This window comes from Entelurus aequoreus, linkage group LG16 (assembly GCF_033978785.1).
Source record: "Entelurus aequoreus isolate RoL-2023_Sb linkage group LG16, RoL_Eaeq_v1.1, whole genome shotgun sequence".
In the NCBI taxonomy this organism is placed as follows: domain Eukaryota; kingdom Metazoa; phylum Chordata; class Actinopteri; order Syngnathiformes; family Syngnathidae; genus Entelurus; species Entelurus aequoreus.
Window position 1 is genome coordinate 41,564,370 of NC_084746.1, and position 23,619 is coordinate 41,587,988.

At 37.4% G+C, this 23,619-nt stretch overlaps 1 protein-coding gene across 2 annotated transcripts in view; it reads left to right on the forward strand.

Annotated features, from left to right (window-relative positions):
- Positions 1 to 23,619, forward strand: part of cables1 (Cdk5 and Abl enzyme substrate 1) — a 60,366-nt gene that overhangs the window by 19,516 nt on the left and 17,231 nt on the right. Inside the window, exons 2-4 of one of the 2 annotated variants that reach the window (XM_062022880.1) lie at positions 17,911 to 17,982; positions 18,061 to 18,153; positions 22,775 to 22,852. In XM_062022880.1, coding sequence (XP_061878864.1) covers positions 17,911 to 17,982; positions 18,061 to 18,153; positions 22,775 to 22,852 — 243 coding nt within the window. The remainder of the gene's footprint in view (positions 1 to 17,910; positions 17,983 to 18,060; positions 18,154 to 22,774; positions 22,853 to 23,619) is intronic. The other variant, XM_062022882.1, reaches the window with a different exon arrangement.

The following is a 23,619-nucleotide window of genomic DNA, read 5'->3' on the forward strand; positions in this document are numbered from 1 at the left end:
GTTTATATCGTGGGAAAGCGGACGTGACAAAAGGCTGTCCTCACTCAGGTCCGCATGGAGCTGGAGGGGGCGTGGCCTCCAGCTCCGGCTGAAAATCGGGAGATTTTCGAGATAATTTTTGTCCCGGGAGGTTTTTGGAAGAGGCGCTGAATTTCGGGAGTCTCCCGGAAAATTCGGGAGGGTTGGCAAATATGATCATTACTACAGTTTATTTGTAGTACAAACGCCCGCAGCCACAGAAGCCAATGCAAAAAAGTTACAGCTCTCGCCGAACACGCACATTAAAAACACAAACCTCACCTCACAAAGAGTCAAAGACAGAATTCACCTTCTGAAAAGCGTGAATGCTCTTGAAGGATACACATAGCGATTTATCGCCGCTGGAAAATTTACTGACTTTGACTTATCGAATATCGGCCTAGGCCTAATGTTAGTGTGTTATGATGTTAATTTCTCACATTGTCTGTGAACACACCATGTTGGCGGACACAGAGGAAGTGTTAAGTGTCTAGGAGTGAAACACGGAGACAGACATGTGTGCAGGAAAGAAATACATGCTGGGATTGGGCCCGTTGTTAGCATAAGATTGGCAATAAAAGCTAAAAAGAACATCAGACTTTGTCTTCTTCTGGACGCTACAATATAATATATTACTTGAATTTGTTTTAATGTAAAAAAAAAAAAAAAAAACTCATTTTTAAAGGTTTGGCGGCTAATATGTTGCCGTGGTGCATTGCTACAATCAAATACATGAAGGGGAACCCCTGTACTCGTTGAACTGTGGTCTCATTAGCATGTTGAGCTCTAAGAAGTTTTGCATGACTTTTGTGCCATATTTTTCCCAAAAAGTTTGGGTAAAATTCTCTTCTTGCTTTTTTTTATTTATTTATTTTTTCATTTTATTTTTATTGACATCCAGCATCAGACATTCCTATCCATTACATTATATTCACATACATCATATATCTGTTGTCTGCCCTAAATGCCAAAATATTTTTGGTTTATATCCCAACCATACCCCCCCCCCCCTCCCCCAAAAAAAGAAAGAAACAGCAAAAAAACAAAGTAGCATCTACAAATACATCAATTAAATAAACAAAAAAGAAATAATAATACATTAATAATAATCAAAAACACAAAAAGAACAACAACAAAAAAAATATATATATATACACATATAGGGAGTAATCTTTTTTTTTTTTTTTTTTAAACAGTACAATTCGAAAAATTTAAATCAGGCTTATGGGGCGTGACGTAATTGACCCAGTTTTCCCAGTATGAAGTAAACTTCTCCAATTTATAATTAGTAAAGGCAGTTATCTTCTCAATTTTATATATGTCCATTGTGATTTCCATCAAAGTTGGGCTGTCCTGGGATATCCATTTCCTATTAATGGTCTTTTTACAAGCCACCAGTAGGATATTCATTAAGTGTTTATTTTTCTTCAGCCAGTCCTGAGGTATATGTCCAAAAAACTAAGTTTTACTTTCAAGGGGTATTTCATGTTTGAAAATATCCTGTAGAGCTTGGTGTATCTTTTCTCGCTTTTAAGTATTTAATTGCTGGGTTACATGTGATGTCACGTCCGGTTGCTGTCGCCTTGCATACGAGCACGTGGAGGTCAAACATAGCGTAATTCTCGCTGAAAGTCAATTGAAAGCAGAGTGAAAATGCCACACATGACTGTTCTCGCCTCTGGAAATTATTTCAATATCTATTTTGGCTTCAAGGTACTTTCAGTGCTCCTAAAATAGTCCATTATAAAGTGAAAATCGTTGTTAAAACCAACAATAAACAGAGAAAGGTTTTTAAAGGCCTACTGAAATTAAATTTTTTTATTTAAACGGGGATAGCAGATCCATTCTATGTGTCATACTTGATCATTTCGCGATATTGCCATATTTTTGCTGAAAGGATTTAGTAGAGAACATCGACGATAAAGTTCGCAACTTTTGGTCGCTGATAAAAAAAGCCTTGCCTGTACCGGAAGTAGCGTGACGTCACAGGTTGAAAGGATCCTCACATTTCCCCATTGTTTACACCAGCAGCGAGAGCGATTCGGACCGAGAAAGCGACGATTACCCCATTAATTTGAGCGAGGATGAAAGATTTGTGGATGAGGAACGTGAGAGTGAAGGACTAGAGTGCAGTGCAGGACGTATCTTTTTTCGCTCTGACCGTAACTTAGGTACAAGGGTTCATTGGATTCCACACTTTCTCCTTTTTCTATTGTGGATCACGGATTTGTATTTTAAACCACCTCGGATACTATATCCTCTTGAAAATGAGAGTCGAGAACGCGAAATGGACATTCACAGTGACTTTTATCTTCACGACAATACATCGGCGAAGCTCTTTAGCTACGGAGCTAACATGATAGCATCGGGCTTAAGTGCAGATAGAAACAAAAGAAATAAACCCCTGACTGAAAGAATAGACAGAAAATCAACAATACTATTAAACCATGGACATGTAACTACACGGTTAATGCTTTCCAGCCTGGCGAAGCTTAACAATGCTGTTGCTAACGACGCCATTGAAGCTAACTTAGCTACGGGACCTCGTCAGAGCTATGACAAAAACATTAGCGCTCCACCTACGCCAGCCCTCATCTGCTCATCAACACCCGTGCCCACCTGCGTTCCAGCGATCGACGGAGCGACAAAGGACTTCACCCGATCATAGATGCGGTCGGCGGCTAGCGTCGGATAGCGCGTCTGCTATCTATCTCAAAGTCCTCCTGGTTGTGTTGCTGTAGTCCGCCGCTAATACACCGATCCCACCTACAGCTTTCTTCTTTGCAGTCTGCATTGTTCATTAAACAAATTGCAAAAGATTCACCAACACAGATGTCCAGAATACTGTGGAATTTTGCGATGAAAACAGAGCTTTTTGTATTGGATCCAATGGGTCCGAATACTTCCATTTCAACCATTCACGTCACGCGCATACGTCATCATACATAGACGTTTTCAACCGGAAGTTTCGCGGGAAATTTAAAATTGCACTTTATAAGTTAACCCGGCCGTATTGGCATGTGTTGCAATGTTAAGATTTCATCATTGATATATAAACTATCAGGCTGCGTGGTCGGTAGTAGTTGGTTTCAGTCTAGTGGAGCCAAGTCAGAAACGCAATCAAGTTTGCAAGTGAGCACTTTGTCAATGTCCGAAAAGCATGTTTATGAAGTTCTCCATAACTTTTATATGAACACTTTTCTTTAGGAAACTCAAAACAAAGAATGAATACATGCGTTGTTGTTTTTGCTTATACACAACACCGCCAAACGCTATAGCGTCATTAGTGCTATGCTCAGCATCAAGAAAATATCCTTAATAGTTTTAATAAACTAGATTGATAAATCTCTCATTGGCTGCATATTCCATAGCAACGGCATACTGTATCTTGATATTGATAAATATTGTTGGAAACCAACAGGGACAATGAGACAAAATATGAACTTCACATCATTAAAACAACTGCGGACACAATTGTAGATGGCAGCCAAATATTTGAACCAAGAAATCAATTGCGAAAAGTTAACTTGTCCTTTTTCATATTAGTGTCACGATCACAGCAGCACGGCACTCGTTCATGTAGATCAAACACGTCATTTACCGATTAATGCTAAATTGGTGGACCCCTCCGGATGTAAAGACATGATGTGCCTCCAATCTTTTCTACTTAAAATCAAGGATGTGCCGTCCTGCAGTCACTTTAACAGGCCACTTAGGTGATGATGAATGGTTTCAATCTTTAGAACATTCTTTTTGTTATGGGTGTATCAATCCACTCCATCCCATTTCAGTATTTTTTCATGACACCTGACTTGTATAGTTGCCTCTAAACCAGGGGTGTCAAACTCATTTTAGCTCAGGGGCCGCATGAAGGAAAATATATTCCCAAGAGGGCTTTAATGGTAAAATCATGGCATGATAACTTACAAATAAAGACAACTCCAAGTTGTTTTCTTTGTTTTACTTTGGCCAAAAATAGAACAAGCACATTCTGAAAACGTACAAATCATTAATAATCCTCTGGACAAAATACTTCAAGTTTGTTGAAAATTCTGAGGAAATTGGTGCAGCTTCAAAAGCACAATGACCTTTGATTGATTGATTGATTGATTGATTGATTGATTGAGACTTTTATTAGTAGGTTGCACAATGAAGTACATATTCCGTACAATTGACCACTAAATGGTAACACCCGAATAAGTTTTTCAACTTGTTTAAGTCGGGGTCCACTTAAATTGATTCATGATACAGATATATACTATCATATTTACTATCATCATAATACAGTCATCACACAAGATAATCACATTGAATTATTTACATTATTTACAATCAGGGGTGTGGAGGGGTGGGGGGGGGGGGGGATATGGACATCAAGTAGTGGACATAGAGAGGGAGAGAGAGAGAGAGAGAGAGATCAGAAGGCATAAGAAAAAGAAAAAGTATCTGCATTTGATTGTTTACATTTGATTATTAGCAATCCGGGGAGGGTGTTAGTTTAGGGTTGTAGCTGCCTGGAGGTGAACTTTTATTGCGGTTAGACTTGGTCTCAGTGTATCTACAAAGTCAGGATTAAACTTCAAGTCACAGTCTTTCTGGGATTGAACAAAAAACACAACATGTAAACTCTTCTAGGTATCAAATACCTACTTTGTCATGTACACGTATCAATGCAGTGCTAACTTAACAAACCGTAAGAAACGGAAGTAAAATCTATTCAAAAGGGTTAAGATCACTTTTCTCGTGTTTGACAGACATTTTGGGGGCGTAAGGGTGCCAAATGATGTGTTCGAAGCAGAAGACATAAAACGTCAGGTTTTAGGTTCGATGTGGGTTGAGGAGGAGGAGCCACAGTCACCCTTTACTGTGTACCTCTTGCTTGGCCCCGGTATAAACCGTTTGCTTGCCTAACAGAATTGCTATTGTGACATCCAGTGGACACATTTAGAACAGCAGTTTCTTTCGTTCCAAAAAAAAAAAAATCTGCTAATTTTTATACTTGGCAAACTCATCACGCGGGCCAGATAAAACCTGTTCGCGGGCCTGATCCAACCCTCTGGCCATACGTTTGACACCCCTGGTCTAAACCTTTCAAAATACGCCCAAATTAGCACTCAAGCTGGTAAATATTCAGTAGCCGAACGGGACTCTTGCCCTCCAGCTGAACCCCAGAAGTGTCTCAAGGTCACGTGATTGCAACCCAGCTATTGCTGACTTGAAGGAATCCGGCATGTTATTTTCGGGCATTGTGTGTTCTGTTTAATTTAATTTGTCAGGATCATCTGTCGCTTTCTGGACAGTTAAGCTTTTTGTAGGAATATTGCAGCACGGGTGCACGAGTCCATCAAACCTACTTGTTTAGTTTTTTGGGACGGTTAATGTCAGACTGGCTGAGAAAACAAATGCCGTGCTGTTCTGTGAATGAGTGGCCCATCGCACTGTTATTGTTTCCACTCTTGGAAAAACGTCTTTTGGCACGAAGAGCTCGTCTTCGCTGCTGCTTTTAACAACTTCTTGTGTGCTTCACTTGTAGGCGACCTGTTGGAGACTTTTAGTGTTTGTTAGAACGTGATAGCTATTGCCCAATAACACTTTTTAATTCACAAACAGATTCCCTTCTAGCTGACACTTTGTAGTCTGTGAAGTAGGTATTATGCATTATTATCACTGGAGGACAAGACCAAACAAACACTGAGAGCAAGCCAGGATCAGGCATGCTAAAAACTAAGTTAGAGTGAAACAACACCAGGTAATAAGTGCTTAGTAAAGTTTAAGAAGTGTAGATGGAACCACTTTACATCAGAAAGAAAACAGATACTAACAGGAAATTTTTTTAAAAAGTATGAAAATAAAAGGCTAGAGAAGTGGTGTCAAACTCATTTTAGCTCAGGGGCCACATAGAGGAAAATCTATTCCCAAGTGGTCCTGACTGGTAAAATCATGTCATGATAACTTAAAAATAAAGAAAACTTCAGATTGTTTAAAAATAGAACAAGCACAATCTGAAAACCTACAAATCATAATGTTTTTTACACTTACATGTTGCTGTTCATAGTAGTCTATCTTCATTTGTCGTGATTTACAGTTTCTGAATAAATGATGTTCATCAGTCAAATAGGTGTGAGTCTGGCAGAGTTTTAAAATGCTCTTATTTATTACATCAGAAGATGTAATAAATAGTAGTATCAAAATCCAATTACAGGATGTTATTGATGTAATTTACTCATTTTCCTACAAGCATCATGTGGTTTATTCTGTACATATGTAGCATCATTTACAACAAAACCTGTGAATTTGGACTCATTCCAAGAATCCCACATGAAGTTAGAAGTGGATACATATTATTTCAGCATGTTTATGTGCGCCCAGATATTGTGTCCCCAGTCCTCTATCTTAACCGGGCACATAGCTCCGCCCCCTCTGAAGTCATGCACACTCCTGCTGTAGGGGATACAAAGAATTGCTATTGCGACATCAAGTGGACACATTTAGAATTGCAGTTTCCTTAATTCAAAAATGTCAGCAAATGTTTATACTTAGCAAACTCATCCCGCAGGCCGGATAAAACCTCTTTGTACGTTTGACAGCCCTGGTCTAGAGAGAGGATGATACAACAAGAACTGTTGGTGTGTCAGCATTGTCACAGTCAGTGCATATAGAAGGAAAGGGGTTCATATGGCCCCATTCCTGGGTGGATCTCACGTGAGCGGAAGTGGGGTTTAACTGTTTTGCAATGCAGTCCACTGAAAATGATGGAAAGCGCCTTTATACTCTACAACTGATGCTGCTGTCAAAGTTGAAATTGCCTCAAAACACCATATTAAGATATTAAACACTCTACTGCCATCTGGTGGCTGAAGTGGGTAGTGCACGCCCCAAATTCGTCACTGTTCAGGTGGCCGTATGAATCGCCTTCCAACTGTAAAATGAGAGCGGATCCCGTTGGTAGCATAGGATTGGCAATAAAAGCTAAAAAGGACGTCAGACGTTGTCTTCTTCTGGACGCTACAATACAATATAATACTTTAATTTGTTTTAATGTAAAAAAAAAAAAAAACTCATTTTTAAAGGTGTGGCGGCTATTATGTTGCCGTGGCACATTGCCACAATCAAATACATGAAGGGGAACTCATGTACTCGTTGAAATGTGTTCTCATTGGCATGTTGAGCTCTAAGAAGTTTTGTGACTTTCGTGTCGTATTTTTCCAAAAAAGTTTGGGTAAAATTCCTGGGTAAATCTCACATGAGCGGAAGGGGGGTTTAACTGTTTTGCAATGCAGTCTGCTGAAAATGATGAAAAGCGCCATTATACTCTACAATTGATGCTGCGGTCAAAGTTGAAATTGCCTCAAAACACATTTTAAGATATCAGCCTATGATCGATAATAGAATGATTAGGTTGAAATTATTATTTGTATTTATTTATTTTTAATCTTTTTGGGGGTTTTTTGTCTATGTTTACAAATTAATGGAATAAGTCTCAGGAAACAGGAGGACTTTGAGGGCAAAACTAAAGGATTGAGACTGTTAGTCAGTGTTTCCCCCACATGTAATTGATCCTGGTGCATAGCCACGGCAAAATAAAAGCCGCCAAACCAAAAGGGGAACTACACTTTTTTTTTTTTTTTTGCCTATCATTCACACTCCTTATGAGAGACAAAAAGACGGATGTGGAATTTTTTTTTATGCATTCTAACTCGTAAATAAAAAGTCTGCTTACTATGGAGCCAATGGGAGGTCCTCTATTCCGCCCACAACACCCTTAAAAAAAAAACATCCAAAATGCGCCAATGCTCTATTTACATTTTGTGACTTGAATGTTAACCAAAAATAAAATTGCTATGGTATGAAAAGGGGGTCGGATTAAATAAGCTCTGCTTCTTCCTATTTCTTTTCGGATGTGCTGTAATGAAACCACTGGAAATATCTGATGCATTACATTGCACCGTATGCATGTTTGAAACAAACTGAAACTGAAGTATTGGTGATATTGTTATTCTAAGAGCTAACGCAGACAAACTATTTAGAGTTGCGCTGTGATCAGAGAGAAGTAACTAGCTTGTGTGGCTATGTTGACGTCATCGGCTGCTGAGCTGCTTTCTCGCCTCGGTGGTCGTGGAAGTTTATCCTAGGTCATAAATAATGCCTCTCACCTTGATAGTAAAAGGATAAGGACATAATCTGACAAGTTGGTCAACTTTGGCATCCAATTTAGACACCGAAATGGCGAGACAGACATAAAAAAAACCACACGATTCCACCCACCCTTTTTTGTTGTTGAAAGGATTGATTCATTCTTCATCTAAACAGGAAAATGTCGGTGTCCCAGTGACAGCAGACATTGTACAGTAATAAATGTTTTATTGTGTTTGTTGGCTCTCATGAGGTCTGCAATGAGTAGTAATCAGTGATGTTGGCAAATTAAATTAATGTGCCACCGTATGCTTAAAATGATCAAAATACGTAAATATTACATGAGTTATTACATGAGTGTGTCTGTTACTACATTATATACTTACAGCATGTACAGTCGCGATCAAAAGTTTACATACACTTGTAAAGAACATAATGTCATGGCTGTCTTGAGTTTCCAATAATTTCTACAACTTTTTTTTTTTTTGTGATAGAGTGATTGGAGCACATATTTGTTGGTCACAAAAAACATTCATGAAGTTTGGTTCTTTTATGAATTTATTATGGGTCTACTGAAAATGTGACCAAATCTTCTGGGTCAAAAATATACATACAGCAATGTTAATATTTGGTTACATGTCCCAATCCAATCAATCCAATTTATTTATATAGCACATTTAAACAACAAACATGTTTCCAAAGTGCTGCACAACAATATTAAAAACAATATTCAAATATCCTTGCTCCACCAATTACTGAATAAAAACAAAAAATAAATAAATATAAAAACAATATAAAAATAAATGATTAAAAACGATTTTAAAGGGTAAAACCAATTAAAACAGTAAATAGAAATCTAGAATTAAAATTAATTAATTAATTTAAAGGCCTACTGAAATGAATTTTTTTTATTGAAACGGGAATAGCAGATCCATTCTATGTGTCGTACTTGATCATTTCGCGATATTGCCATATTTTTGCTGAAAGGATTTAGTAGAGAAAATCGACGATAAAGTTGGCAACTTTTGCTCGCTGATAAAAAAAAGCCTTGCCTGTACCGGAAGTAGCGTGACGTCACAAGAGCTAGTATTCCTCACAATTCCCCGTTGTTTACAATGGAGCGAGAGATTCAAAGCGACGATTACCCCATTAATTTGAGCGAGGATGAAAGATTCGTAGATGAGGAACGTTACAGTGAAGGACTTGAGAGGCAGTGATGAACGTATCTTTTTTCGCTCTGACCGTAACTTAGGTACAAGCTGGCTCATTGGATTCCACACTCTCTCCTTTTTCTATTGTGGATCACGGATTTGTATTTTAAACCACCTCGGATACTATATCCTCTTGAAAATGAGAGTCGAGCACGCGAAATGGACATTTAAAGTGACTTTTATCTCCAAGACAATACATCGGTGACACACTTAGCTACTGAGCTAACGTGATAGCATCGTTCTCAAATGAAGATAGAAACAAAATAAATAAACCCCTGACTGGAAGGATAGACAGAAGATCAACAATACTATTAAACCATGTACATGTAACTACACGGTTAAAAATTCTCAGCCTGGTAAGGCTTAACAATGCTGTTGCTAACGACGCTAAGGCTAATTTAGCAACTTAGCAACCGGACCTCACAGAACTATGATAAAAACATTAGCGCTCCACCTACGCCAGCCAGCCCTCATCTTCCCATCAACAGCCGTGCTCACCTGCATTCCAGCGATCGACGGCGCGACGAAGGACTTCATCCGTGGGTTTGGCGGCAAGCATCGGCTAGGCGTAGTAAGTAGTCCTTGTTGTGTTGCTGTAAGTATTGTACTTAGCCGCTAAGACACCGATCGATCCCACCTACAACGTTCTTCTTTGCAGTCTTCATTGTTCATTAAACAAATTGCAAAAGATTCACCAACACAGATGTCCAGAATACTGTGGAATTTTGTCGAAGAAAACAAGAGGTTTTTGTATCGGGTCGATGGGGTACAACCACTTCCGTGGATTTTGTGACGTCACGCGCATAAATCATATCCAAAGGAGTTTTTCAACCGGAAGTGTGGCGGGAATTTTAAAATTGCACTTTATAAGTTAACCCGGCCGTACTGGCATGTGTTTCAATGTTAAGATTTCATCATTGATATATAAACTATCAGACTGCGTGGTCGGTAGTAGTGGGTTTCAGTAGGCCTTTAAAAAATAAAAAAAAACCACAGAGGACAACAGACCACACAACTCACGTAGTGTTAAAAGCCAAAGAATAAAAGTGGGTCTTAAGACGAGACGTAAAACACTCCACTGTGAGAGCAGTTTGAACATGGAGGGGCAGAGTGTTCCAGAGCTTAGGGCCGACCACAGAGAAGGCCCTGTCTCCCCTGGATTTAAGTCTGGTCTTGGACACCACGAGCTGGAGCTGGCTCTCGGACCTCAGAGCGCGCGAAGGACTGTAAATTTGGATGAGGTCCGAGATATAATGAGGTGCCAGTCCATGTAAAGCTTTAAAAACAAACAGCAAGGTTTTAAAATCAATTCTAAAATGAACAGGGAGCCAGTGCAAACTCTGAGGAATTGGGGTTATATGCTGGCGTTTCCTGGCCCCTGTTAAAAGTCGTGCTGCTGCGTTCTGGACTAACTGCAACCGGGAGAGAGCTTTTTGGCTAATGCCAGCATAAAGTGCATTGCAGTAGTTCAGGCGACTTGAAATAAAAGCATGCACGACTTGTTTAAAAAGGTTAAAAGATAAAAACGGTTTTACCTTTGCTAAAAGACGAAGATGATAAAAACACGATTTTAAAACGCCATTGACTTGTTTGTCAAGTTTAAAATCGCTGTCTATAGTGACGCCTAGGCACGTTTCACTGCATTAAGGCGCTTTTGGTAGCCATCCACAAGCTTCTGGTTGAGTTTTTGACCACTCCTCTTGAAAAAATTGGTGCAGTTCAGCTAAATGTGTTGGTTTTCTGACATGGACTTGTTTCTTCAGCATTGTCCACACGTTTGAGTCAGGACTTTGAGAAGGCCATTCTAAAACCTTCATTGTAGCCTGATTTAGCCATTCCTTTACCACTTTTGACGTGTGTTTGGGGTCATTGTCCTGTTGGAGCACCCAACTGATGATTTTAGGTTGTCCTGAAGAATTTGGAGGTAATCCTCCTTTTTCATTGTCCCATTTAAAGCACCAGTTCCATTGGCAGCAAAACAGGCCCAGAGCATAATACTACCACCACCATGCTTGACGGTGGGAATGGTGCTCCTGGGATTAAAGGCCTCACCTTTTCTCCTCCAAACATATTGCTGGGTATATACCATGTCTAATTTTTGTTTCATCTGACATCACATGGACAAAGATAAGACCTTCTGGAGGAAAGTTCTGTGGTCAGATGAAACAAAAATGGAGCGGTTTGGCTTTTTACGTGAAAACTAATTAAAATAATATATTGAATATATGAATCGATATCCTATTATTTGCGCACTATTGACTAGTGATGCACCGATAATTCGGCCACCAAAAAAAGTCTGATCACAGAAACGGCTCTGCTGAAACAGGATGTTGTGAGGCAGCATGTCTGCAATGTAGACATACTGATGTACAAAATGTATGAAATATATAAAATATTAAGAGGACAGTGGCGCTCTTTCAAGGAGAGCAAGTACAGCTGGAGCAGGAGCGTGACGCATGTGTGGCGTCAGGCTCGCTGCAGCTCTCGCCGTTCGCCGCAGACTTGAAGTAAAGTGTCTCTTAACACGAGCACAGTCTCCAATAACACCAGAAAAAGATGCTAGGTTTGTTGCGAGTCGGTTTTAATTGGATAAAGACATTAAAAGGATTGGAGAAGTCTCTAAAAACTTGAAAAAGTCTCCACAAAGTACATTATACAATAAGCAGCAATGATTAAAAAATAGAGCAAAACAATATATTTTAAAAAATATACAACACTAATGAATAACAACATACATTTGTTTGTATATACAGTATAACATGTTTTAAGCGTTTTTTTCGAGAAAACATATGCATCAACACCGATTATGCAAATTATATGATGATGTCATACCAATACTGATACAAGATCATTGAATGATTGAATTATAATCCGACAATAACAAAGGATGGCGATGTAACAAAATCAATTGAATATTTAAGTAATTTCCTACTATTGGCTCTGATTATGTTTTGGTTTTTGCCTTTAACGACGGGAACGGCGTGGCGAAGGTGGGAGCAATCTTAGGGTTACTGGTTCAATCCCCACCTTCTACCATCCTAGTCACGTCCGTTGTGTCCTTGAGCAAGACACTCCACCCTTGCTCCTGATGGGCCTGGTTAGCGCCTTGCATGGCAGCTCCCGCCATCAGTGTGTGAATATGTGTGTGTGTGAATGGGTGAATGTGGAAAATAGTGTCAAAGCGCTTTGAGTTCCTTAAAAAGGTAGAAAAGCGCTATACAAGTACGACCCATTTACCATTTACCATTTAAAGCCCCCGTGTTCAGTGAATAAGTTCCTGAGTGTGTAAACAATAACAAAAACAACAAAAGATTTTGATAATGAAAGTTAATAATCCAACCACTGTATTATCGACCATATACTGATAATAGGTATCGTTATTGTCACTATTTGTATCGATCCGCCCACGTTTGTTTACATTTAACTTAGCAGTTAGCATATCCTATGGTGTGCAGTGTGGCATGTTTAGACTTAGACTTAGACAAACTTTAATGATTCACAAGGGAAATTGTTCCACACAGTAGCTCAGTTACAAAGGATGGAAAGTGTAAGGATGGAAAGGACAATGCAGGTATAAAATAGACTAAAATGTACCGTAGTAACAATATAAAATGTAATATGTATGTAATATTTACATATTATATGTACAGTATGATATATACTGATTTAATATATATATATATATATATATATATATATATATATATATATATATATATATATATATATATATATATATATATATATATATATATATATATATATATATATATATATATATATATATAAAAAATTAATTACAATATTTAATATAGCTAGTGCTCGATAATGATATTTGTAAGAAAGATTGTTTATTTGCTGCCATGGAGGCAAAAACGTCTGATTTGTAAAAACAAACAGTTAAATTAATTCCATTCACATGTATTAAATTAATGGGGAATTTGTGCAAAAGTGTAACATAAGTGCCCTAAAATAAAGGAGCTGGTCTCTCGGTGAGGTGGCTCGCTGCAGTCAGCCAAGTTTTACAACTGTCTGCATTACTTTATTTACAATAAATACATCAAATATTGACGTTTACTAATTGATTTTATAATCGTCCGTGTCTGAAATGTGATGCATCTAAAAATGAATTATTTCCCCCACCTCTAGTAGGGAAATATATGCATGAAAATGTCAAGTGTGGTGTGAGAAAGTGTTAAATTGCGTGACTATCACGCTCAAAGCGTGAGGCTTTGCAGCCCTGCAGTTATTACCGTATTTCTGGACCATAGAGCGCACTGGATTATAAACCGCACTGCCGATGAGCGGGTCGAGTCAGGTCTATTTTCATACAAAAGGTGCATCGGATTATAGGGCACATTAAAGGAGTCATATTATTTTTTATTTTTTTCTAAATGTAAAACACTTCCTTGTGGTCTACATAACATGTAATGGTGGTTCTTTGGTCAAAATGTTGCATAGATGATGTTTTACAGACCATTTTAAAGCCGCTTTCTGACGGTCGCTTCAGGATGCGCCGTTTTGTGGGCGCTCTTATTTACGTGGCTCACCTTCGACAGCGTCTTCTCCCCGTCATCTTTGTTGTAGCGGTGTAGCGTGCAAGGACGGGAGTGGAAGAAGTGTCAAAAGATGGAGCTAACTGTTTTAATGACATTCAGACTTTACTTCAATCAATAACGGAGCAGCGTCTCCTCATCCGTGGCTCACTAGTGCAACAACAACAATAGGGCTGTGAATCTTTGGTTGTCCCACGATTCGATTCAATATCGATTCTTGGGGTAAGGATTCGATTCAAAATCGATTTTTTTTTTAATTCAACACGATTCTCGATTCAAAAACGATTACTTCCCGTTTCAAAAGGATTCTCTATTCATTCAATACATAGGATTTCAGCAGGATCTACCCCAGTCTGCTGACATGCAAGCAGAGTAGTAGATTTTTGTAAAAAGCTTTTATAATTGTAAAGGACAATGTTTTATCAACTGATTGCAATAATGTACATTTGTTTTAACTATTAAATGAACCAAAAATATGACTTATTTTATCTTTGTGAAAATATTGGACACAGTGTGTTGTCAAGCTTATGAGATGCGATGCAAGTGTAAGCCACTGTGACACTATTGTTCTTTTTTTTTTTATAAATGTCTAATGATAATGTCAATGAGGGATTTTTAATCACTGCTATGTTGAAATTGTAGCTAATATCGATACTGTTGTTGATAATATTCATTTTTGTTTCACTACTTTTGGTTTGTTCTGTGTCGTGTTTGTGTCTCCTCTCAATTGCTCTGTTTATTGCAGTTCTGAGTGTTGCTGGGTCGGGTTTGGTTTTGGAATTGGATTGCATTGTTATGGTATTGCTGTGTATTGTTTTGTTGGATTGATTAATTTAAAAAAAAATAAAAAAATCGATTTTTAAAAAATGTGAAATTGTGAGTTCATGCACTGTGTTGGTTTTTTTCTTTGAACAAGGTGATGTTCATGCACGGTTCATTTTGTGCACCAGTAAAAAAAACAGAACTTTTTCTTGAATTTGAAATAAAAAATGTATGTTTCACTAAAGAAGGGTTCGGTGATTGCGCATATGAAACTGGTGAGGTTCGGTACCTCCAACAAGGTTAAGAACTACTGCATTAAAGCTAGCACACATAAAAAGGGTGTGTTCCAGCACTAGGGAATCCTAAAATAACTTTTAAAACTGTTTAAGTTCAAGCATCAAACACACATTTATTTGAATATCATTGTTAAAAAAAATACAATAGAATGTGTTCTTTTTAATTATTGACACTCTTATTGACTTTAGGAGAGATTGTTGGTGAACACGTGGCCACAAGCTAACTTTGGACCCTCACACTTATTTGTCAGTTTGTAGCCTAAACGGGTAGCGGAGTCATGCAAGCAAAGTGTGACAAGTGGATGCTGCTGAAATGTGTTCAACACTCTGTTTGTTGTCCTTTTGGCAGTTGCCATCTTTGAAAGTTGGTTTATTCATCCCCACGTACGCTTACTCATTGCTGTGGTTTATTTACGTATGTTTTCTTCTAGGCCGAGGTGTTTGTTTAAAAGCGTGACATCCTGCTTGAACTTGGTTTAGCAGCCGGTTGGGATCCAGCTTGAGTGTTCTACTGTCTTTTACGGCTTGGATTTTGATGATTTTCACAATGAATTTGTCATCTTTATGAGTTATTTGTCAGTTTAAGAGCTATTCTGTGTTTATAGCGTAAATGGAGTTATTCTATGGCCAGAAATACTTATTAACGGCAGTTTTTATGTGTGTTTGATCTTTTTTCTGTCCAAATTTGTATCATTACCAAAAAGTTTTGGGTTTTTTTCATGCATCACCGAGCGTGCAATCAGATTGTGATGACATCTTTTATTCCACTCACAGCCACTAGGGCAGTGGTCGGAAACCCAAAATGTTGAAAGAGCCATATTGGACCAAAAATGCAAAAAAAATGAAATAAATCTGTCTGTAGCCGCAAAAAATTAAAAGCCTTATATAATTGTTATAATGAAGGCAACACATGATGTAAGTGTCTATATTAGCTTTATTAGCCTACCATCAAAGGCTGACGCAAATCTTCCAGTGTTTCCCACACATTCATTTATTTGTGGCGGCCCGCCACAAATAAAAAAATAAACTTTTTTTTTTTTGTTTTTTTTTGTTTTTTTGTCCTGTTCACCTTCTCAGGCAAATCATATAGTTGATGTAGATGCCCATAAAGGCTGTTCAGATTTACTTTATAAAAGAGAAGTGTAAGATACTTCTCTTGTTGCCTTATTTGTATTTGACCACTACTGTTTTCTGTTTATTTGTTACTGACTGTGGCAGGACACATCTGCCTCTGTTTCACTTTATGTTGCTGGTAAATAATATGGTTGTAGTAGTAGGCTAAAGTTAAATTATTTAGTATGCATTAATTAAAGGGGCAGAGCTTTAAGAGACATTTTAGCTTTTATATTTTATAAGATATATTTTTTGTAAGAACCACAACTAATAAATATATTTCAGTGAATAACTTATTGTTCACATCTGTAGAATAATATGTACATAAAGTGTTGTAATTATATTGTAGGATGGATGGATGGATGGATGGACGTTTAAAACAAAACTGTTATTATTAATTAGTAAGTATACATTTTTTGAGCCTTTTTAGAGAAAATCATATCAGTGTAGTAAATTATGCAAATTACTCGATGTCATAGTGACCACGCCCATAGCCACGCCCCCACCGACACAGGTATCTTGGCAGTTTATGGGAAACACTGTCTTCGTTGACAGAAATGTTGTATTTTAATTTTTATTCTACACATTTTTGCAACATTGGAAATCATTAGTAAAATGGAGGCTTCTCACAGGATGAGGTAACTCCTGGAAATGACTGGCCAAAGGTGTAGATGTGTGCGTCCAAGTTTAAGGAGACGGCAGGTCTTCTTCTAATGGATTTATTACAATCTTTGCAAGCTAGGTTACGTTTGCTGTGGTCTGGAACAACATGGCACACAAACAACTATGAGAAATGCAACCAATATTACATACAGATAATGTGTCATGAGACATGCAAATATAGATTAAATACACAGAGGACATGAGTAAAGGAAATTAAATGAGCTCAAATATAACAATAATAAATGATAAATGGGTTATACTTGTATAGCGCTTTTCTACCTTCAAGGTACTCAAAGCGCTTTGACAGTATTTCCACATTCACCCATTCACACACACATTCACACACTGATGGCGGGAGCTGCCATGCAAGGCGCTAACCAGCAGCCATCAGGAGCAAGGGTGAAGTGTCTTGCCCAAGGACACAACGGACGTGACTAGGATGGTAGAAGGTGGGGATTGAACCCCAGTAACTCAGATTGCTGGCCCGGCCACTCTACCAACTTCGCCACACCGCCCCTCCAAACGGGGCATAATGATGCAATATGTACATACAGCTAGCCTAAATAGCATGTTAGCATCGATTAGCTTGCAGTCATGGATTGATACGCCTGATTAGCACTCCAGCAAAACAATAAAATCAGCAAAGCTCACCTTTGTGCATGTTTGGTGGACAACACGAGAAAAAAGGAGTGGCATAAAACCCATCTTTCTGTGGCAGCGTCGGAGAAAGTTGTACATATAAACAAACTACGATGAGTTCAAGGATCGCTGAAATCAGTAGGACAAAGCGGGGCTTGCCAAATACTCTCATCAGTGTTTAATATAAACAGTGGAATTTCTAACAATTAGGAAGGTTTTTGTCATGTTTGTCCTCCTACAGAAAATATATCAAAACAAAAAATGTATTTTTTTCTTCATCTTTTTCCATTTTCACACATCTCTGAAAGAGGTCCAGGGAGCCACTAAGGCGGCGCTTTAGAGCTGCGGGTTGCTGACCCCCGCGCCATGGGAATCGATTTGATTGCTATGATAAGCTGTTGTTATTGATCAAATGAAATGTATATTATATTTCTTTTTTTATTTTCTTTATTTATTCATATGTACTGTATTATTTGTGTTTTTTTAATTGTTTTATTTACTTCTGATACTTTCTTCTAGGCGTCGTCTCATCTCTCAGCGCTCGTCACTGGAAACCTTAGAGGACATTGAGGAGAACGCACCTCTGCGCAGGTCGGACACACTTTACTTTGACAACAATCACATCTGTTTGTTGAGAAAATAAACAACAGCATATTTTTTGTTTTTTAGGTGCCGAACCCTGTCAGGTTCCCCTCGACCAAAAGGCTTCAAGAAGATCCACTTCATTAAGAACATGCGGCAACACGATATGCGTAACGGAAGGTATGAGGGCCAACATGGCCGCCTGTTGATCTCACTTTACAAGCCTTAGTGTGGTGAGTCCACAGGGATGTTGTCGTGAAATTATTCAGCACAGCTTTTGCCTTTTGATTCTCTGGCATTTTTCACAAGAACTTGTGATCACAGCATGAAATCCCGTCACTGAGTCATATGACACTATTAGCACGCGCACAAAATGACACTAAAGTCTTTTATTTACAAAACCCAAGACCAGTGAAGTTGGCACGTTGTGTAATTGGTAAATAAAAACCGAATACAATGATTTGCAAATCCTTTTCAACTTATATTCAATTGAATAGACTGCAAAGACAAGATACTTAATGTTCAAACTGAGAAACTAAATTACCTTTCAGTATTAATGGTGCCTTCACAGGTGTGTAAGTTACCCATTCCTTGGGCACTAATACACCCCCATACCATCACAGGTGCTGGCTTTTCAACTTTGCGCCTATAACAATCCGGATGGTTCTTTTCCTCTTTGGTCCGGAGGACACGACGTCCAGTTTCCAAAAACAATTTGAAATGTGGACTCGTCAGACCACAGAACACTTTTACACTTTGTATCAGTCCATGTTAGATGAGCTCAGGCCCAGTGAAGCCGGCGGCGTTTCCGGGTGTTGTTGATAAATGGCTTTCGCTATGCATAGTAGAGTTTTAACTTGCACTTACAGATGTAATGACGAACTGTAGTTACTGACAGTGGTTTTCTGAAGTGTTCCTGAGCCCATGTGGTGATATCCTTTACACACTGATGTCGCTTTTTGATGCGGTACAGCCTGAGGAATCGAAGGTCACAGGCATTCAATGTTGGTTTTCAGCCTTGCTGCTTACGTGCAGTGATTTCTCCAGATTCTCTGGACCTTTTGATGATATTACGGACCGTAGATGGTGAAATCCCTAAATTCCTTGCAATAGCTGGTTGAGAAATGTTGCTCTTAAACTGTTCGACAATTTGCTCACGCATTTGTTCACAAAGTGGTGACCCTCGCCCCATCCTTGTTTGTGAATGACTGAGCATTTCATGGAAGCTGCTTTTATACCCAATCATGGCACCCACCTGTTCCCAATTAGCCTGTTCACCTGTGGGATGTTCCAAATAAGTGTTTGATGAGCATTCCTCAATTTTCTCAGTATTTTTTTGCCACTTGTGCCAGCTTTTTTGAAACGTGTTGCAGGCATGAAAACGTTAAGTATCTTGTCTTTGCAGTCTATTCAATTGAATATAAGTTGAAAAGGATTTGCAAATCATTGTATTCTGTTTTTATTTACGATTTACACAACGTGCCAACTTCACTGGTTTTGGGGTTTGTATTTATGAAAAATGTATTTATTTTAGGAAAAAAATAATGTATTAAAAAAATAATGTATTGGATATACATATATGTTTTCCATATTATCTGGTGTTCTTTAAGAGTTTCAAGTTTCCACTCTGCAGTTGAATTGACCGTCTAATATTCAGTGTGTATTTACATTACACAGCTGATGAGTGAGATAAACGCTTTCGTGTGGGTGGCACGCTCGCCGCTTCACCTCAGTAACTTGTCGGGTCAAGTGGTGAGATCCGCTTTTTAAGGAAAGACTTTTTGAAGTGTTTATTCAAAAAGTTCAAGTCCCTTTTGTCCTGTGCTTTGGACTTTGGAAAAGCAGTCAGGCAGGATCATGCTGGTTTGTTTGTGTTAGCGCACAGGACACATGGCTTGTGCTGCAGCAGAGTTTTAAAGTTAATTTTTAAAATAACATTGAAAAGAGTAGACCAAGACTTTAAATGTATTTTTACACGAAAAAATGTATTAAATAGAAAAATATAGTTTCCCACTCTTACATTTTGTTGTACTGTATTTGTACTTAGTGGTTAAACTGCGAACATAATTACTAATCATATTATTTGCTCCAAAGTCAAGAACAAAAACAGATAATTATTGCAAATGTGATGCTTAAAATTACAGGAAATATACAGTACAGGCCAAAAGGTTTGGACACACCTTCTCATTTCAATGCGTTTTCTTCATTTTCATGACTATTTACATTGTAGATTGTCACTGAAGGCATCCAATCTATGACACCTGTGAAGTGAAAACCATTTCAGGTGACTACCTCTTGAAGCTCATCGAGAGAATGCCAGGAGTGTGCAAAGCAGTAATCAGAGCAAAGGGTGGCTATTTTGAAGAAACTAGAATATAGAACATGTTTTCAGTTATTTCACCTTTTTTTGTTCATTCATTGTTGTGATGCCTTCAGTGACAATCTACAATGTAAATAGTCATGAAAATAAAGAAAGCCCATTAAATGAGAAGGTGTGTCCAAACTTTTGGCCTGTACTGTATAACTAGTTATAATAGTCGTATTTTTTGGTTGGTAGTATTTAATTTATGGAATGTCCAAGTAGGATTTATTTTACATGTATGTTTTGTGCATCTTAACTCCTAAAAGAGTACAAAAATGATTAATAATTATTGAAAGAGAATTTTTGTATGTTCCCCCACAAAAACGGGATTTGTTTTCCAACTCTTTAAGCTGTTTTTTCCCCATAAAAGTTTGGGAAATTTCTTAACTCTCAATTTGGAGTGTACTTTGTCACAATTTTTTTTAAATCCGCAAGTAGAAAGATTTTGAAACAAAAATATCGTAGATGTGGTTTCAACATTTTAATATAATAATTTAAATGAAATACATTTTTTTATACATTTCCTACAGGGAGGTACTTAAGGCAACCACATTATTTTAGTTTTCTTTTCTTTTTTCATTTATTTGTGATTTTCATATTTACATTACATTTATTCGAGGGTTTTATGGCGCAATGCCATTATTTTAGTTGTTTTACTATGCATTTCATTTTTTTTCCCAAAAAAAGGAAGTCAGTTTTCCACCAAAAAAATGAGAATAAAAAAAAAATCTACTCTTTCGTGGTGTGAAGCTTCTCTAGCAGCTGCCATATATTAAAACCATGATCTTCTTTTTTTAAAGGGGAACTGCACTTTTTTGGGAATGTTGTTCATCATTCACAATCTCAATGTAAGACAAGAACACATGTTTTTATTTTTTTATTGCATTCTAACTCGTAAATAAACGTTAGCAAAAGTCAGCCACAATGGACCCAATGTGAGTCGCTCTATTCTGCCTATAAGGCACTCCGAAAATCATCCAAAAACCTCCATCATGGTTTTATGTATACAAACTAAGTGTGCTGTATATGTAATGTAGTAAAATTCATAATAACATGTAATATTTACGCGTATTAATTTCATAGGCGCATCACAAGGTTCACTTTTTTCTTGTCCAGACTTCATGAGAGACAACAAACATAATAAAATATAGAGATGATTATCGGCCGATAAATGCTTTAAAATGTAATGTTGGAAATTATCGGTAACATTTTTTTTATCGGCAACGTTTTTTTGTTTTGTTTTTTGTTTTTTTAATTAAATCAACATAAAAAACACAAGATACACTTACAATTAGTGCACCAACCCAAAAAACCTCCCTCCCCCATTTACACTCATTCACACAAAAGGGTTGTTTCTTTCTGTTATTAATATTCTGGTTCCTACATTATATATCAATATATATCAATACAGTCTGCAAGGGATACAGTCCGTAAGCACACATGATTGTGCGTGCTGCTGGTCCACTAATAGTACTAACCTTTAACAGTTAATTATACTCATTTTCATTCATTATTAGTTTCTATGTAACTGTTTTTATATTGTTTTACTTTCTTTTTTTATTCAAGAAAATGTTCTTAATTTATTTATCTTATTTTATTTTATAAATTTTTTTATAAAAGGACCTTACCTTCACCATACCTGGTTGTCCAAATTAGGCATAATAATGTGTTAATTCCACAACTGTATATATCGGTATCTGTTGATATCGGTATCTGTAATTAAGAGTTGGACAACATCGGATATCGGCAAAAAAGCCATTATTGGACATCCCTTATCAAATAAGCACGTACAGTACAATGTCTGCTCTCACTGCGGTGCTGACCATTGGGATGTTCATATCTTCAGATGAAGAATTATTCATAATTCTCTCATAAAAACAAGGTGGTGCCAACGAGCGTCTTTTCGTGTCTTTCTCGCCATCTCCGGTCTAAATTGGCGGTCTAAGTTGACCAACTTCTGGGTTTATGGCCACACCCTTCTCCTATCCAGGTGAGAAACAGGACTTATAATCTAAAATTAACTTTTCACCACCTCAGCAGTCCCCCCAGCTCATGATGTCAAGAAAAGCAACATAATGTAAAAGGGGGTCCTTACAATAACAGCATCATTCATACTTGCTTAATATTCAAGTCGCGAGATGTTAAAGGAGTATTGTTGGTGCTTTTTGGATGTTTTTAAATGGGTTTTATGGCAGCAATGACGTCACAATATCCATTACCTCATTTGTTTGTCGACTTTACTAGCGTTTATAAATGAGATTTTAAAAAAAAAGAGGTGTTTGTCTTACATAAGCATTGTGCATGATAGGCAAAATCCCCCCCCAAAAAATTAAGTTCCCCTTTACGGGAAAAAACAAAAAATGCTGAATGAATTCTTTATATTCATTTTTTGATATTTGATTTAGGCGAGCTATTGATTAGCTTGTTCTGTTTTTGTAGGATAGTCCTAATCAGTGGCAGAAGATCCTTCTATAGTGTATTTTCTGTGCTGCCCTATCGAGATTGTAGCCAAGCAGGGTACGTATCCTCCAATCCTTCAGCATGACCGTCTGTGCTCCTCTTCTTCCTTCTCCTCTTTTTCATGGCTTCTTCTCTGTGGATGTGCTCTCCTTTTGACGCGCAGGTTTTTGTTTTTTTTTTACATTTTAACATCTTATATTAGTCTTCCCTTGCCCTTTTGTAATGAGTCATTACTGTAGCCTACTTGCTGATTGCTTGTTGCTGCTTTAATTGGCTGCTCTTTGTTCCATGCTGGATTTTAGAGGCTTGGCAGAAAATATTATTAATACAATAATACCGGTGCTATGATATGTTATCAATTATATTGAGGGAGTTGTTGTGTGATGTTTGAAGAAAACCGTCACCACTACATGCTCAGGTATGAAATATTTTTGAAACTTGTTGCATGTTTTTGTGTAATAATTTAATACAAAAATATCTCAAAATACTAAAAAGCATGTGTCTCCAAATGTTGTAATTTTATTAATTGCCCAATTATTAATAAATACTTTTTTAATCCAAGGAATTAAAATGATAGGCCATTGAACATTTGGAGATAAATGTTTGGACAAAATTATTATTACAATTAATTTTATTTTGTAATAATAAATTTTATTTGTATTGCACTTTACGTTGAACTACAAAGTGCTACAGAGTTAAACATTAAAGTATTAAAACAAGGCTGTAAAAAAAAAAAAAGCTAAATGCTTTTTTACAAAGGTAGGTTTTGAGTCATTTTTAAAACACATTTATTATTTATTCAGACTACAGTTGTATGGTAATAT